The 13,499-nt window shown below is 42.5% G+C and overlaps 1 protein-coding gene across 1 annotated transcript; it reads right to left on the bottom strand.

Moving 5' to 3' along the window:
* Positions 1-1,271: 1,271 nt before the first annotated feature.
* On the bottom strand, positions 1,272-1,682 carry pmchl (pro-melanin-concentrating hormone, like). The gene has a single exon (XM_061080295.1). It carries the CDS (start codon positions 1,680-1,682, stop codon positions 1,272-1,274), a length of 411 nt encoding a protein of 136 aa, XP_060936278.1.
* Between the last annotated feature and the right edge of the window lie 11,817 nt (positions 1,683-13,499).

Genomic DNA, 13,499 nt, shown 5'->3' with positions numbered 1-13,499 from the left:
TCTGGACGAGGTGTAGATGCGTCTCGGGCACAAACCCTCTCCGCAGACGACTGCTTCTTCACGCCTGAAGGCAAACACGCTAAATAGTTCCTGCCTCCGCTGCTCTGCTTTCCAGGAATGTGTGAAAACCGATTATTTCATTGATGCATTCAACAGCTGTTATTATCGCTCGGCACGTTCACCCACTGGAGCGACTGGTGTTCAGAATCAGAATCAGAATTCTTTTAATTTACCAAGTATATATTCACATACAGGAAATTGCCTTGGTGTGGTTGGTGCACATAAATACCAATCAGACATTAAACAACAATATATATATATATAAAACAATATAAAACGAAACAATATATACAGTGAGAGAGTTATGGGCACGTACAGTGCTAAGGTGCAGAGATTTTCTGGAATAGGCTGTGACCGTTAATATTCATTTGCAAGGAAATCAGCTGTGTGTGTGTGTTGTTGTGTGTAAAAGTAACTCTGGTGACTTGTTAGTTAACCTCTGAGTAAACTGAACAGTTGCATATATTGGAAATATTTGGAATTGCCACTGTACATAAAAACAAAACAACAATATAACGTCTCACAGGATTAATGGGTTTTGAGCATTTTAAGTAAAGACTCTAGAGAAGGAGCTTGATTCTTATCGTGATTGAAAGTTGAGGAAATCACTTTGCTTAACACTCTGGTATTATTAGTTGTCTGCAGCTTGTCTCTTTATTGTGGAGGATGAACTCATTCTGCAAGATCTAAGGTGAAAATGTTTTAAAGAGGAGCTGGAAGTCACAAGCATCATTAACGCAACCTTTCTGCAGAGATGCTGCAGGAAATGAAGACGTTCAGAAGCATTTTTAAATAAAACCTTGTGCATTTCCTGCCTTTTGCCTTTTAGCTTCGTGATTTCATGCTGTGTTTTTGCACATTCCTTTCCTCAGTCTACCATCGTGTCTGTTTTTGAAGATTTAAAAATGGAGCTTCTTTGATTCAGAGGAGAAGAAACCGTACGCAGCTGAAACCGGGAGGTGTGAAGATCAGAGGAAGAGAAACAACAAGTCTGGTTCCGTCTAAAAGTTCAACAATAAACCTTCTAACATCTTTAAAGCTCAGCAGCCTGTTTACGTCTGTGTAGGAACAGATCTGACAAGAATCTGAAAAGAGACGCACGAGATCTGAGGCAGAATTCAACGGTTTTTATTCTCACATCTGCAATAATTTAAATATAGATACACAGAATCTTGGGTTATGTTACATCTCAGAGCGAGTTGTGGAGTGTCCTAGACTTCCCAGCACGGCCGGTACACCCGTCCCACCATGCACCTCATGTTGTCCCTCCTCAGGATGGGGATGTTCACGCCCTGGCCGGCGTCCTTGTGCTGGGTCGCCACCTGGTCGCTGTGGTCCGCTCTCCTCTTGTACAGCGACAGGCCGTTGTGCAGAACTCGCAGGTCCCTCCACACGCTGGGGTCGGCCACCACGATGACCCTGGGCCCGCTCAGCTTCTCCTCGGTCGCCAGGTCTGCGTCGCCGAAGCCGTTCTCCGTCGCCTTGTCGCTCAGCAGCGAGGCGAAGGTCTCCTGCTCCATGGAGCCGTCTTCGGTCTTGCCCATGGGTAACGCCCCCGACAGGACGTAGCCCTTGAGTATGAGCGCCGCGGCGAAGACGATGGAGATACACGACTGCCTCATGGTGAAGATCTTCCAGGTGGTGTGAGGTGGAGCTGGTTTCGTGGATTTGTTTCCCTCCGGAGAGCTTGTGTTGCTGTTCTGACTCCGAGATCGAATCAAGGTCTTTTATACCATTTCACACATGGAGGATTGGCCACGTTGAATTGTTTTTCGTCCCGTTGTGTTGAGGGAATTAACCACGAGCATTAACAGGAAGTCGTGTGGATCTCCTGCAGCGCTCGAGTGCGTTGTTTTGCCGTAAAGTTAATTAAACTCGTCCTCAGCGTGGAGACTGATGTTAGACCCATGACGCTGGAACAGTGGGAATTCTTTGAACAGGTGACACTGAGAAAAGCACTCATCCAAAATGGCTTCCTGGTAAAACAACGAGGCCGGATTACCCCCCCGTGAAGCTCTTTGTGCTGCAGGACGCTCTCTGTGATGTTGACCTATTGTTGTAATTTAGCTTCGGATTAGTGCACAAAAGGAAAAGGAAGAGATGATTCCTGAAGTGTTTGTTTGTGTTATCGACTCGTTGACGTGTCACAGACGTGAGCTGAGGTGACAACATGTGAGGAGAAGGTGTGGTCAGATCCCGACGGCCTGAGGACGTGGAGTTTGGTGCAGATCCTCATGAACGTCCAGATCGAGTACAATTTAAAATAAAAAACATTTAATCCAGTTTAAATATGATTAAGACTAGGGTTGCAATGGGGCAGAAAGTTTCCGGTAAATTTCCGGAAACTTTCCGGAAACTTTCCATGGGAAGTTGAGCTCGTGGAATTTTGGGAATTTTGAAAAAAACTACGCAACTTAAACGCTGAGCAATAGAAACATCATTCAAAACTCTATTTTAAAGATGTATGGAACGTTGAGTTTCAACCCTCCACTGTGCATTCTTCCATCACATGCACAGATAACTCCCAGCATGCTTCACTCTACAGCAGGGCTACTGAGGCCTGCTGTAGAGTGAAGGACTAGTCAGGTAAGTTTCCATGATATTACTGGGGAAAATATATTAGCATGCTGATTTAGGATTGTTCATCTGTTCATCTAGCCTATTTCCATACATTTATCCATCAATTGTTAAATATTTATACAGAAGATTCAAATTGTTTGACTAACTATTTATATCTCTGGCATTGCATTAGTGTTTTTTTACAAACTTTTTTCTCATCTTATTCTACAGAACAATGCCACGTGCACTATCTCATGTGTTGAGACATTTCACCCCATCCAATGTAGAAGGAAAGGCTGTGTACATTTGCAAATACTGTGCAAAGACCTATGTTAAGAATGACACAACGATGCAGAAGCATATAGTCAAGTGCCCAAAGTTTCCTCAGGGCTCAAATCAGCCTATGACAAAACAAAATGTTTATATTTATGTCTGTATATGACAAGGTAAATACAGTTAGTATAAATTACCCACAACATTTCCAGTTTATTCCCGTTAATTCCCGTATATTCCCGTTAATTGCCGTTAATTCCCGTTAATTCCCGTTAATTCCCGTTAATTCCCATGGAAAGTTTCCAACTTTGAATATTCCCAGAATTTTGCAACCCTAATTAAGACAGATAACTAGATCTGATTAGTGTGAGTTTGTTCTCCCAGGAGATGATTTGTGGATTCTTTTCTTGCAGGAAACGCAGGTTAAGAGTGAAAGATGGCGGCCGGGGGGGTTGAAAGAGAAGCTTGTGATGGTTGATTGTTGTGGGTCTCGTTAAAGTGACTCGGCCAACGACTGCACAGCATTCCTGACAAAGTACAGAGTGCGAGCGGTGACTCAGCAGAACGGACGACGAGCTTCTGGGAATGTCTGCACCTTTTTTTTAGGAGAAAGCTTCTGGTTGGAAAAACACTCGGAGGCTGAAGACATCAGCAGATCTGCAGCATGTGAAGAATGTGAACTCTGACCAAACGACTCTGTGGTAAACTCTGGTGCTTCGGAAATCACCGGAGACAAACAGTTATGGCAAAGTAGATGCTTTCATTTAAAAAATTCTGAATGAAAATCTTTCCTTCCATTAAGAAAGCTTTATCAGTAGTATTGTGTCAAATTATGAAATATATTATATCGTAAAACCAACCATAATCCTACAGATTCTCAAAGTACTACATTGCTTATCTTTACTATACTGTAGTACAAAAATATCTTATAAATACTTTGATGTACATATTCTCTTCTCTTTGGGACGAAGAGGCAAAAAAATCTGGAACCATTTTTGTCTTCAGCCTTCATTTAAAAATGCAATACTACAGATATTTATCCCAAGAATGTTCCCAAAGGGTTCTAACCGTCTAAATTTAATATTTCCTCATGTCGGCCAAGTTACGAGAGGGTCAAAGTGATTTATCCCATATTGTAAAGTAGAAAAATACTTTTAAGAAGCATCCCAGTGAAATATTCATGATTTCTCAGACTGACATTCATGTTGAATTAGATTAAAAACCGCATTAAAACCAACTACTCATTCAATATGAAGTTACGCAGCCTCTGGTTTAACAGCTTCCAGATGTTGCTCCGCATATTTATCTGCAAAACAAAAACACCTTCCCATAAAACCTTTATCTGGATTGCGTAACATTATGAGGGATGTAAAAAGCCAAAAGGCTCCCAGTGTAATTTGTCATAACTTTAAAAAGGGCTTTTAAACTTTCTAACGGTACGTCAAACAGGAAGCAACACACAGCGGTAGGTGCGTCTGTCTCCTGGAAACACTTTATTTAGCATAAGTTACACAACTTTACTAAAAACGTCTCGACTTTATGACTCACTGGTGAATATCTGAGTCCACGTGCTGAAAGCGTTTATCCACAATAACAAAGACTGAGAGTTCAGAGCGACACTAAACCTGCTGTAAGTAATAAAGACAAAATAATATGAGGTTAAACTTCATAGTCTGCTTTTTTCCAAATACCAGATACACAAGCTCGGCCAATCAGGAGCCGGTCTCAGCTGTCAATCATGACCTTTTCACCCCATTTCGATCATTTAAACTAATTAAAACCAAATTGATTAAAAAGTCCAATCTGCTAACATGGTGGAGACTTGAAGCTGCCGTTGTTGAATGTTGAATTAAACCTTTAATTATTGCTGCACATTGCTTTAAGGTAGGGCTGGGCAAGTTAACTCGTTTCAATCGAGTTAACTCAAGTTAACTCGAGTTAACTCAAGTGATGAGTTAACTCGATTAATTATTTTATCTCACATTCACTCAGGTTTGATTATTTATTGTTTTATTGTGAAAGTCAGGCTTTTATTTTGTGAAAGTCTGTTGCTGACTGCTGCAGAACAGGAAAAAAGAAAATAATTGGCGGATAAACAATCGAGTTAACTCATCACTTGAGTTAACTCGATTAAAACGAGTTAACTTGCCCAGCCCTACTTTAAGGTTTTTTTTCCGTATAAGACACTGAAACACTCGCTCGCCTTGAAGAGCGGATCTATTAATAGCCGAGGAACAGCAGGACAAAGGTCGAGCGTCCACTGAAACCGTCTCGGACTTCATTATCAGACAGTGGCACAGCACACACAGCTCACCCCCCCCCCCCCTCGGTTCCTGGAGCTTACACCCTGTGCACGATAAGGCCTCTGGAGAAATAAACCCTCGGACAGTTGAATGGGGGTTTAATGGAGCAGCCGTGACACAGGAAACAGTCTTTACATGTCGTTAATGCTCCGGCACCACAGACTGTAAACAGAGGGATCGGGTTTGAAACGTGTTCATACCGGGGGGGGTGTGGGGGGGGGGGGGCAGAGGGAGACTGATGGAGGCCTGTGAGAGTCTGAAGCATCTGAAGCAGCTGACACAGTGAAAGGAGGTGAACGGCTAATTATAGCCAGAGACGCTCATCTGTGTGTGAGTCTGTGTGTGTGTCTGTCTGTGTGTGTGTGTGTGTGTGTGTGTGTGTGTGTGTGTGTGTGTGTGTGTGTGTGTGTGTGTGGTTTCTCCACATCTCTGTTTGAACAGTGTTCACTTTGCTCAGTCTAATAATAAATGGCTTTCACCCCCGATGGGGTACCTCGGAGCAAAAAAACCACCAACATCTGGAAGCTGTTTGTTGGGCAGAGAGATTATTGCGTCTGGGTCCAAAAGATAAAAATCAGAACATTATTTTTTGACTAAATTGCAGCAGTGGTATTTTGGATTGATTTACTTGTGAGGCTGAATGGAGCTGAAGCCAGATCTGTCACTGGAGCTGAGATTCAGTTCCCACAGACGTGTGTTGATCACGTTCAGGATATAAATGTGTGTTTGTGCAGTTTTTGTAGTAAGCAGTGGTGGGAAGTAACGAAGTAGAAATACTTCGAAGTAGAAATACTTCGTTACTGTACTTAAGTAGATTTTTCACATATCTGTACTTTACTTGAGTACTTCTTTTCCTGACGACTTTTTACTTTTACTCGTTACATTTGAGCACCAATATCTGTACTTTCTACTTCTTACATTCTCAAACTGGCTCGTTACTTGAGCAGCGGAGGTTGGCGCAGCTCTCTCTCTCTCTCTCTCTCTCTCTCTCTCTCTCTCTCTATCTCTCTCTCTCTCTCTCTTTCACTCTCTCTCATCTAGGGTTCAAAATTTGTTAAATTATACATTATATACATTATATTCATAGCGTTGTTATAATTTTTCGGTCAGTTGAGATAAATCTTGAGGAGAAACATTTTGGGTTGTTTTGTGTCTGTATAGGCCTACTATAAAAAGCACTTTGCATTTTTAATTTTGGTACTTGTACTTTTACTTTTGATACTTAAGTACATTTCAACACCAGATACTTTTGATACTTAAGTACTTTTAATATGAGCTAATTTCAGACTTTTACTCAAGTCATTTTCTGACGGGTGACGGGTTTACTTTTACCGAAGTCACTTTCAGGTAAGATATCTGTACTTTTACTCAAGTATGGCTTTCAAGTACTTTATACACCACTGGTAGTAAGTAATAGTGAGTAATGGTGAGTAGTATTTTCCTGGTGATCCCACGTACTGCAGTTTTAAGGAGGCCTTGTTATATTATGCCCATATGAGGCCTTTTTTTATTATGCCCATATGACCAGACAATTCCTTTTTCATGTTGACACAGTATATTACAAAATTTTGGACGCACAACAATCATCACTTCTCGCAGACGCCTGAGGGATGAAACAGGAAAACAACCGAAATCCGCAGGAATTCCCAGCTTTGATGGAGGACGGCTGCTGCCATGAAAGGTTATTACAGGAGTTTAAACGTTTTGTTATTGAACGATATCTTTAGACTTCTTAAAAAATAATTAGTACTTAACGATTACGCACGAGGAACAAAGTAATGCTTGATTTAGGGTCAAATCTTGACCCCGGCCGTAGTTAAACCTGGATAATCGCCCTGAAGACATGTTGGAAAAACTGAGGTCATCGTAGAGTTCTGCTCTGGTGCAGTTTATTGATCCCTGAGGAGGAAATACACCCCCCCCCCCCTGGAAGGTGAGAGCACGGAGGCCCGAGGTCACCGCGACCACAGACACTCGGCCGACAGCCGGACGACTGCAGCCGACAGGAAGGGAGTCATGGATTCTTCTCAGGTCTCCACTCCAAGTCTGGTTCCAGACAAACAGTCGAGTTTATATCATGATGCAGCATCATTATCATGTCTGCCAGTTTGTTCTGGTTCTCAGAGCCTACAGTAGGCTAGCCTGTAAGGTAGCTGTAGCCTACATCTCGCTAATAGTGGCAGAAACTTGGACTATGGGCAGAAAAGGTCTCTGGTTCGACTCTGGTTCGACTCCACGGAGAAACAACAAAAAGACAAACCTGGATTGATCTGTCCACAAATCCAAGAGGATTCTCCCTACCCTGTCTAGTGCCCCTGAGCAAGGCACCTTACTCCCCCAACATCTGCTGCCCGGGCGCCTTACATGGCTGCTCACTGCTCTGTGTGTCCTGCACCAGATGGGTTAAAATCAGAGGTTACATTTCCCTCCTTGCATGAGTGTGCTTGTGCATGTCTGTGCATGTGTTTGGGACAAATAAATGTATCTTAATCTTAATGTTAATGACTGTCAGTTTAAAACAATGATCTAATTTGGCATGAAGCCATGTTTTGTTATTATTCTTTTGTATTAATGTCCAGTCTGATGACCAGTCAACTTCGCTCATAGTTTTACGTTAAGTAGCGTAGGCTAAGTTAAAACTCAATTGTCAAATAATTCGGCTGCTGCCAGCGTCGGGAAGCCTGAAGTTTAAAAGAAAGGTTGTAAGTCATTAGACCGTGTTTATTCCTTTTTAAAATTATTTTCCAATGTTATTATTATTTATTCATTTTTCAAAGGTCTATGCTGTAACCAGGCAGTGATGCGTTGCAATTGCTACCTGTTAAAATCCGTCGGATGGCAAATGGCGTATTTCCTTAATGAAGCTATTTTTGAGAAATATTAGTCCTGTTGTGTGTGTGTTTGACCTTAATGTGTCCGGGGTCGATGTGTGGGGGAAAAAACATGGTGGAAAAAACAATATTATTAGAATATTCATGAATATTCGAATAATTGTACAATAAAGTTATGAATATTCGAACATGAAAACTCCTGTAGAGTCCCATCCCTATTTCGAATCCAAATCATAGATCAGTCGATTAAACAACCAGTTCATCTCTACTTTTCTCTTTCTTCAAATAATTTCGTATTTTATTTCACAAATAACATATTAGAATTTGCTACGTTTTGATTTCACACGTTTATTTATTTTTCCTAGGAGACAAGATGTGATTATTTTAGAGAAGAGTTGTCGTGTCTATTTGATCTTCAAGTGAACATCTGCTCTTCCATCTGTCTCACGCCACAAACAACCCACTTATCACTTTGATTTATTGCTCCGACAGACATTGTCTCTCCGTGTAAATGAAACCTGATATTGAAATCTAATAAGACGGCTCGATTCTTTGTTTCCTGACACGATCAGACTCTAATAGTTTGGTCAACCGGTTACATGGCATCTGGCGCCAAAGGTCCCGGCCTCCTCTAATTGAATTCCTCTCAGTCCGTCTCAATAATCAGTGGAACAGCTCAACATGTTGAGACCTGAGGAGCGAACAAAGATAAAAGGCCGAAAGCAGCTCTGATATCAGGCTCAGGGAATTCGCTTTAATCCTCAAATCTTCAGGAAACTATTCATGTTTTTAAACAGCCTGTGTTTGTTCAGCTCGTACTTTATTTATTAGGATTTATATTTGAATTTTTAGGGCATTTTCACACCATCGTGAAAAGTGTTTGTTCCCGTGTTTCCGTTTGATCCGGTTAGTTTTGGTTTAACATGGTTAGTTAGGGTCTGTGTGTATTTTCTGTAAACTCTCCACTTTGTCAGTTTTCATTCTGCAGCTGGAGAAGCTCCACTGCTCTGTGTTTCCTCCTCAGACCTTCACAGAGCTCCACTCACTCGTGGGTCACAGGGTTCGATCTGCAAACAGCATTCATTCGACTTCAGGGCTCAGCTGCGTCCAGAGTAGGGTTGCAAAGGGCCGGAAAGTTTCCAGTAAATTTCCGGAAACTTTCCACGGGAATATTAAGCTCGGGAATTTTGGGAATTTTGAAAAAAAAAAAAAAACTATGCAAATTAAACGCTGAGCAATAAAAACATCATTCAAAACTCTGTTTTAAAGATGTATGGAATGCAGCACACGCTTCACGTTGAGTTTCAACCCTCCACTGTGCATTCTTCCATCACATGCACAGATAACTCCCAGCATCCTTCACTCTACAGCAGGGCTATTGAGGCCTGCTGTAGAGTGCAGGACTAGTCAGGTAAGTTTCCATGATATTACTGGGGAAAATATATTAGCATGCTGATTGAGGATTGTTCATCTGTTCATCTAGCCTATTTCCATTCATTTATCCATCAATTGACATTTCACCCCATCCAATGTAGAAGGAAAGGCTGTGTACATTTGCAAATAATGTGCAAAGACCTATGTTAAGAATGACACAACGATGCAGAAGCATATAGTCAAGTGCCCAAAGTTTCCTCAGGACTCAAATCAGCCTATGACAAAACAAAATGTTTATATTTATGTCTGTATATGACAAGGTAAATACAGTTAGTATAAATTACCCACAACATTTCCAGTTTATTCCCGTTAATTCCCGTTAATTCCCATGGAAATTTTCCAACTTTGAATATTCCCGGAATTTTGCAACCCTAGTCCAGAACCAACGTCTCCACAGTACGAGCACCGCTGCCTCCACCGCACTAATGTCCTCTTCACGTCTGATTCCTCCACCTCAGAAGAAGCAACCCTTTTCCCCGAGGGCGAGAGACTGACAGGGAGACAGGGGAGGAGAGAGAGAGAGAAAGAAAGACGACTCTTGGCAGCTGAGTTACTTTCTTCTTTCTTGACTCGGCTGCTGACTGTGTGGATTTTCCACTGTTTTAGTGTTTTCGCTGTGCACACTGTGAGATGATCTTCCCAGAAATGAGACAGAAGCAGAGCAGGAAATACCTCACACCACGCCGGAGACGTGCACGGCCTGGTTCACATGCCTTTTGACGTTTCTATTAGCGACAAGTTGTGTGTGTTTTCACATTTTATTGTCATTGTCGTTGTTTTCATAGCCTCTCATGAGAGTTCACAATATCAGGAGCAGGCGAGCAGCTGGCAAACATCAGAAGTCAAGTGGTTTATGTGGAGGTTGTTTTAAAGCAGTGACTTATTGATGCAAGTCATCGGTTCAGAACGATAACACGACTTCTTCCTGGAACTGCCGTCACAGTCGGCGTCTGATGTCAGATGGTGGTGATGATGGTGATGCTTCTGGCAGCGACAGTCTGAGTCAAGTGGTAAAGCACCGTGATGCCAAATCTGCCGTTCTGAAGACGTGAGTTTAGCATTTTGTATAATTTATTGTCATTTTTGTGCCTTTTGTTTTCATTTCCTGTCAATGAGTTCCCAATGCCACAAGTATGAGAGCAGAGTTCACACATCTGAAGTCATAAAGCAGTAACTGGTGCAGCGTCTGATGTCAGATGGTAGTGATGATGGCGATGCTTCTGGCAGCTACAGTCTGAGTAAAGTGGCAAAGCACCGTGATGCCAAATCTGCTGAAAACTTGAGTTTAGCATTTTGTCTCATTTATTGTCATTTTTGTGCCTTTTGTTTTCATTTCCTGTCGATGAGTTCCCAATGTCACAAGTATGAGACCAGAGTTCACACATCTGAAGCGTCTGATGTCAGATGGTAGTGATGATGACGATGCTTCTGGCAGCTGGTTTTAGCCAAGCACTTTTCAATGGCACCTCTGTGTTTCCTCTTCTTCATCACTATCTCTACTTTACTGTATATAAGTGAACTGAGGCCTCTGTTACTCAGTCAAAGACAGATCCCTCCATTTCTCAGCGACCACTCTTCTCCGTCAGCAGTTGTCGGCCATTAGGAGCATTGGTTACACAAGCTGGTATTGACAGACACACACACGATGCGTCCTCAGCACTCCCTCGTGTCCACCAGGGTTCTTCCTCCTGCCGGTGAAACGACCTGCGGAGGCTCAGCGCTCCTCTTCTCTTCCGGCGGAGCAGTGCTCGTCCACGGCCGACTCCATCATCTGGTCCCAGGTGCCCTCGTCTGGCTCCGCGGGGCCGGGTGACATCACCGTCATCACCTCCCCCCCCCCACTGCTGTCTCCTAATGGAGGCCCGGAGCTGGCGAAGGGGCCTTGTGAATAATTGAGGAGCTCTGGTGCACTTTATAACCCGGGCTGCAGGGCCGGCCGGGACATTCACCCTCAGTGCATTAGTGTAATAGTCGGGGAGGAAACTAGGCTTTTATTGACTAATATAATCAATAACTGTGCTTCTGTTGCCTGTTTGCTCCCTGGGGGTTCCTCTGTGTGTGTCTGTTTGTGTGTTTGTGTGTGTGTGTGTGGGGGGGGGGGGAGGGATGATGACGAGTATTATCCGTCTGAGGTGACCGGAAGGAAAACGCTTTGCGATCGAGGAAATCCGGTGTCATGATGTGACGAATGATGGAATTATCTCCGGCTTCTTGATGAAGATGAGAGAGTGTTGAGTGAGGAGGAGGAGGAGGAGGAGGAGGAGGAGGAGGAGGAGGAGGAGGAGGAGGAGGAGGAGGAGGAGGAGGAGGAGGAGGAGGAGGAGGAGGAGGAGGAGGAGGAGGAGGAAGAGGAGGAGGAGGAGGAGCTCATCCTCATGAGGTGAAAGCTGAGGGGGAAATAAATGACTCCATTCTAATTTAACAAAGTGCTTATTCAGCAGCTTGGAGATGAAGCTGTTATTAACTCGATGAGAAATCAGATCAGATGAGGTGACAACTGTGCAGCTTCTCATGGAACCAACAGATTCAATTAAATTCAACGTTTTTTTAATAGAGAAATTCACTTTTAACTTGAATTATGTCATTAATGTGGTTGATATTGTTGTGGATTTAAATTTTCTGTTCCTTGGCTCTTTTTTAACAACATGATGATGTTATAGCTGCTTTCAGACATGAACTGAACCGGATAATTTCTGGAAAATATCTGGAGGGGCCACAAGAGAGAAAGCAGCATCCGCCAGTTGTTCTGGATCTTCTAGAAGGATTAAGGTGCAGATCCAGATCAGGGGGCGGATGCAGGATGTTTTTTCACGTTATTTAACATTTTCCACATTTACTTTGTGGATGAAAACAATCAGAAATGTTTAGAGGACTGAAAGTTGTGAGTTTGTGCAATTTGGATTCAAAATTCATTCAGAGGAGTCCATCCCACGCCAAACTCCTCTGAATTTGCAAAACTGCAATAACTTATAATTCAATACATGTTCACAACAACCTGAAATCAACACACACTCATATTGTCCTGTAAAAACACGACATCACACTATAAAAATGGGTTTTTAAGAAGTGATTTTGATTGATATATTATTTATTTAAGCCTCAGAAAACACATTGAGGAATAAGACCCTCATTTACAACGGTGCCGAGGGAACAATGAAGAATTAATACATTGAAAGAAAAAATAAATAAATAAGAATGAAATAAATATGCATATATATATATATATACAGTTATACAAGGGAAAAGGTCATAAAAAATTATTTTTAACGTTTCAATAAAATACTATGGTTAAGTCAACTAACAGTTACAATCACTGCAGGAGAAGTCAGTTGTACATGAGAGAAGATTTGAGTATTCCCTAAATTAAACTATTCCCTCAGTGACGTATTTAAAATACATCATTTATATACGTATATAAAATGTATTAATTTAAAATACGTCACTGCCTGGTCTCCTCAGGTGGGTCGTTCCAAAGCCGAGGGTCCTGATGGCAGAAGCTTGGCCACCTTTAGGTTTCCACCTGGACGTTCGAGCTTCCAGCAGAATCCACCTGAGGATCTGAGGCTCTGTGATGCTGCTTGTAACTAGTCGAGCGATTCCTTTCTTTTTTTGGGACTTTATGACATAAACGTCTGAGCAAATCAAACCGTAAAAAAGTACAGCCCCACATTACACGGCTCATAAATCAGCCTGTAGCACTTGTCATCACATAAAGAGGAATAATCCACCGTGGAAAGTGTAATCACAGCCCGGAGTGCAGGATTCATGGGCCGTCCCTGTTTCTCATTTGGACCGATCTCGTAAATCACAACACAAACTCTGGCCCGGCTTCCTCCGAGGGAATCGGCCCTGATGTGACCTCCGATCGGCAGCGTGACCTCAACGGCACCTCGGCGATAATCCCGTGGCACAACAGGGTTCTGTAAAAAAAAAAAAAAAAGAAGTCGAGAACAGTTTGACAAGTACAAACGAGCGCTGCTTCAGTCGCTGTGATGTCATGTTGACATCAGGAAGTCGCGTACGTGACCGTTGGTGAGAA

The sequence above is a fragment of the Limanda limanda genome, chromosome 1, assembly GCF_963576545.1.
Source record: "Limanda limanda chromosome 1, fLimLim1.1, whole genome shotgun sequence".
Classification (NCBI taxonomy): domain Eukaryota; kingdom Metazoa; phylum Chordata; class Actinopteri; order Pleuronectiformes; family Pleuronectidae; genus Limanda; species Limanda limanda.
This window is presented reverse-complemented; position numbering and strand designations above follow the sequence as displayed.

Coding starts and splice junctions, on each gene's coding strand:
- pmchl (XM_061080295.1), bottom strand. CDS start 1,682: ATGAGGCAGTCGTGTATCTCCATCGTCTTCGCCGCGGCGCTCATACTC.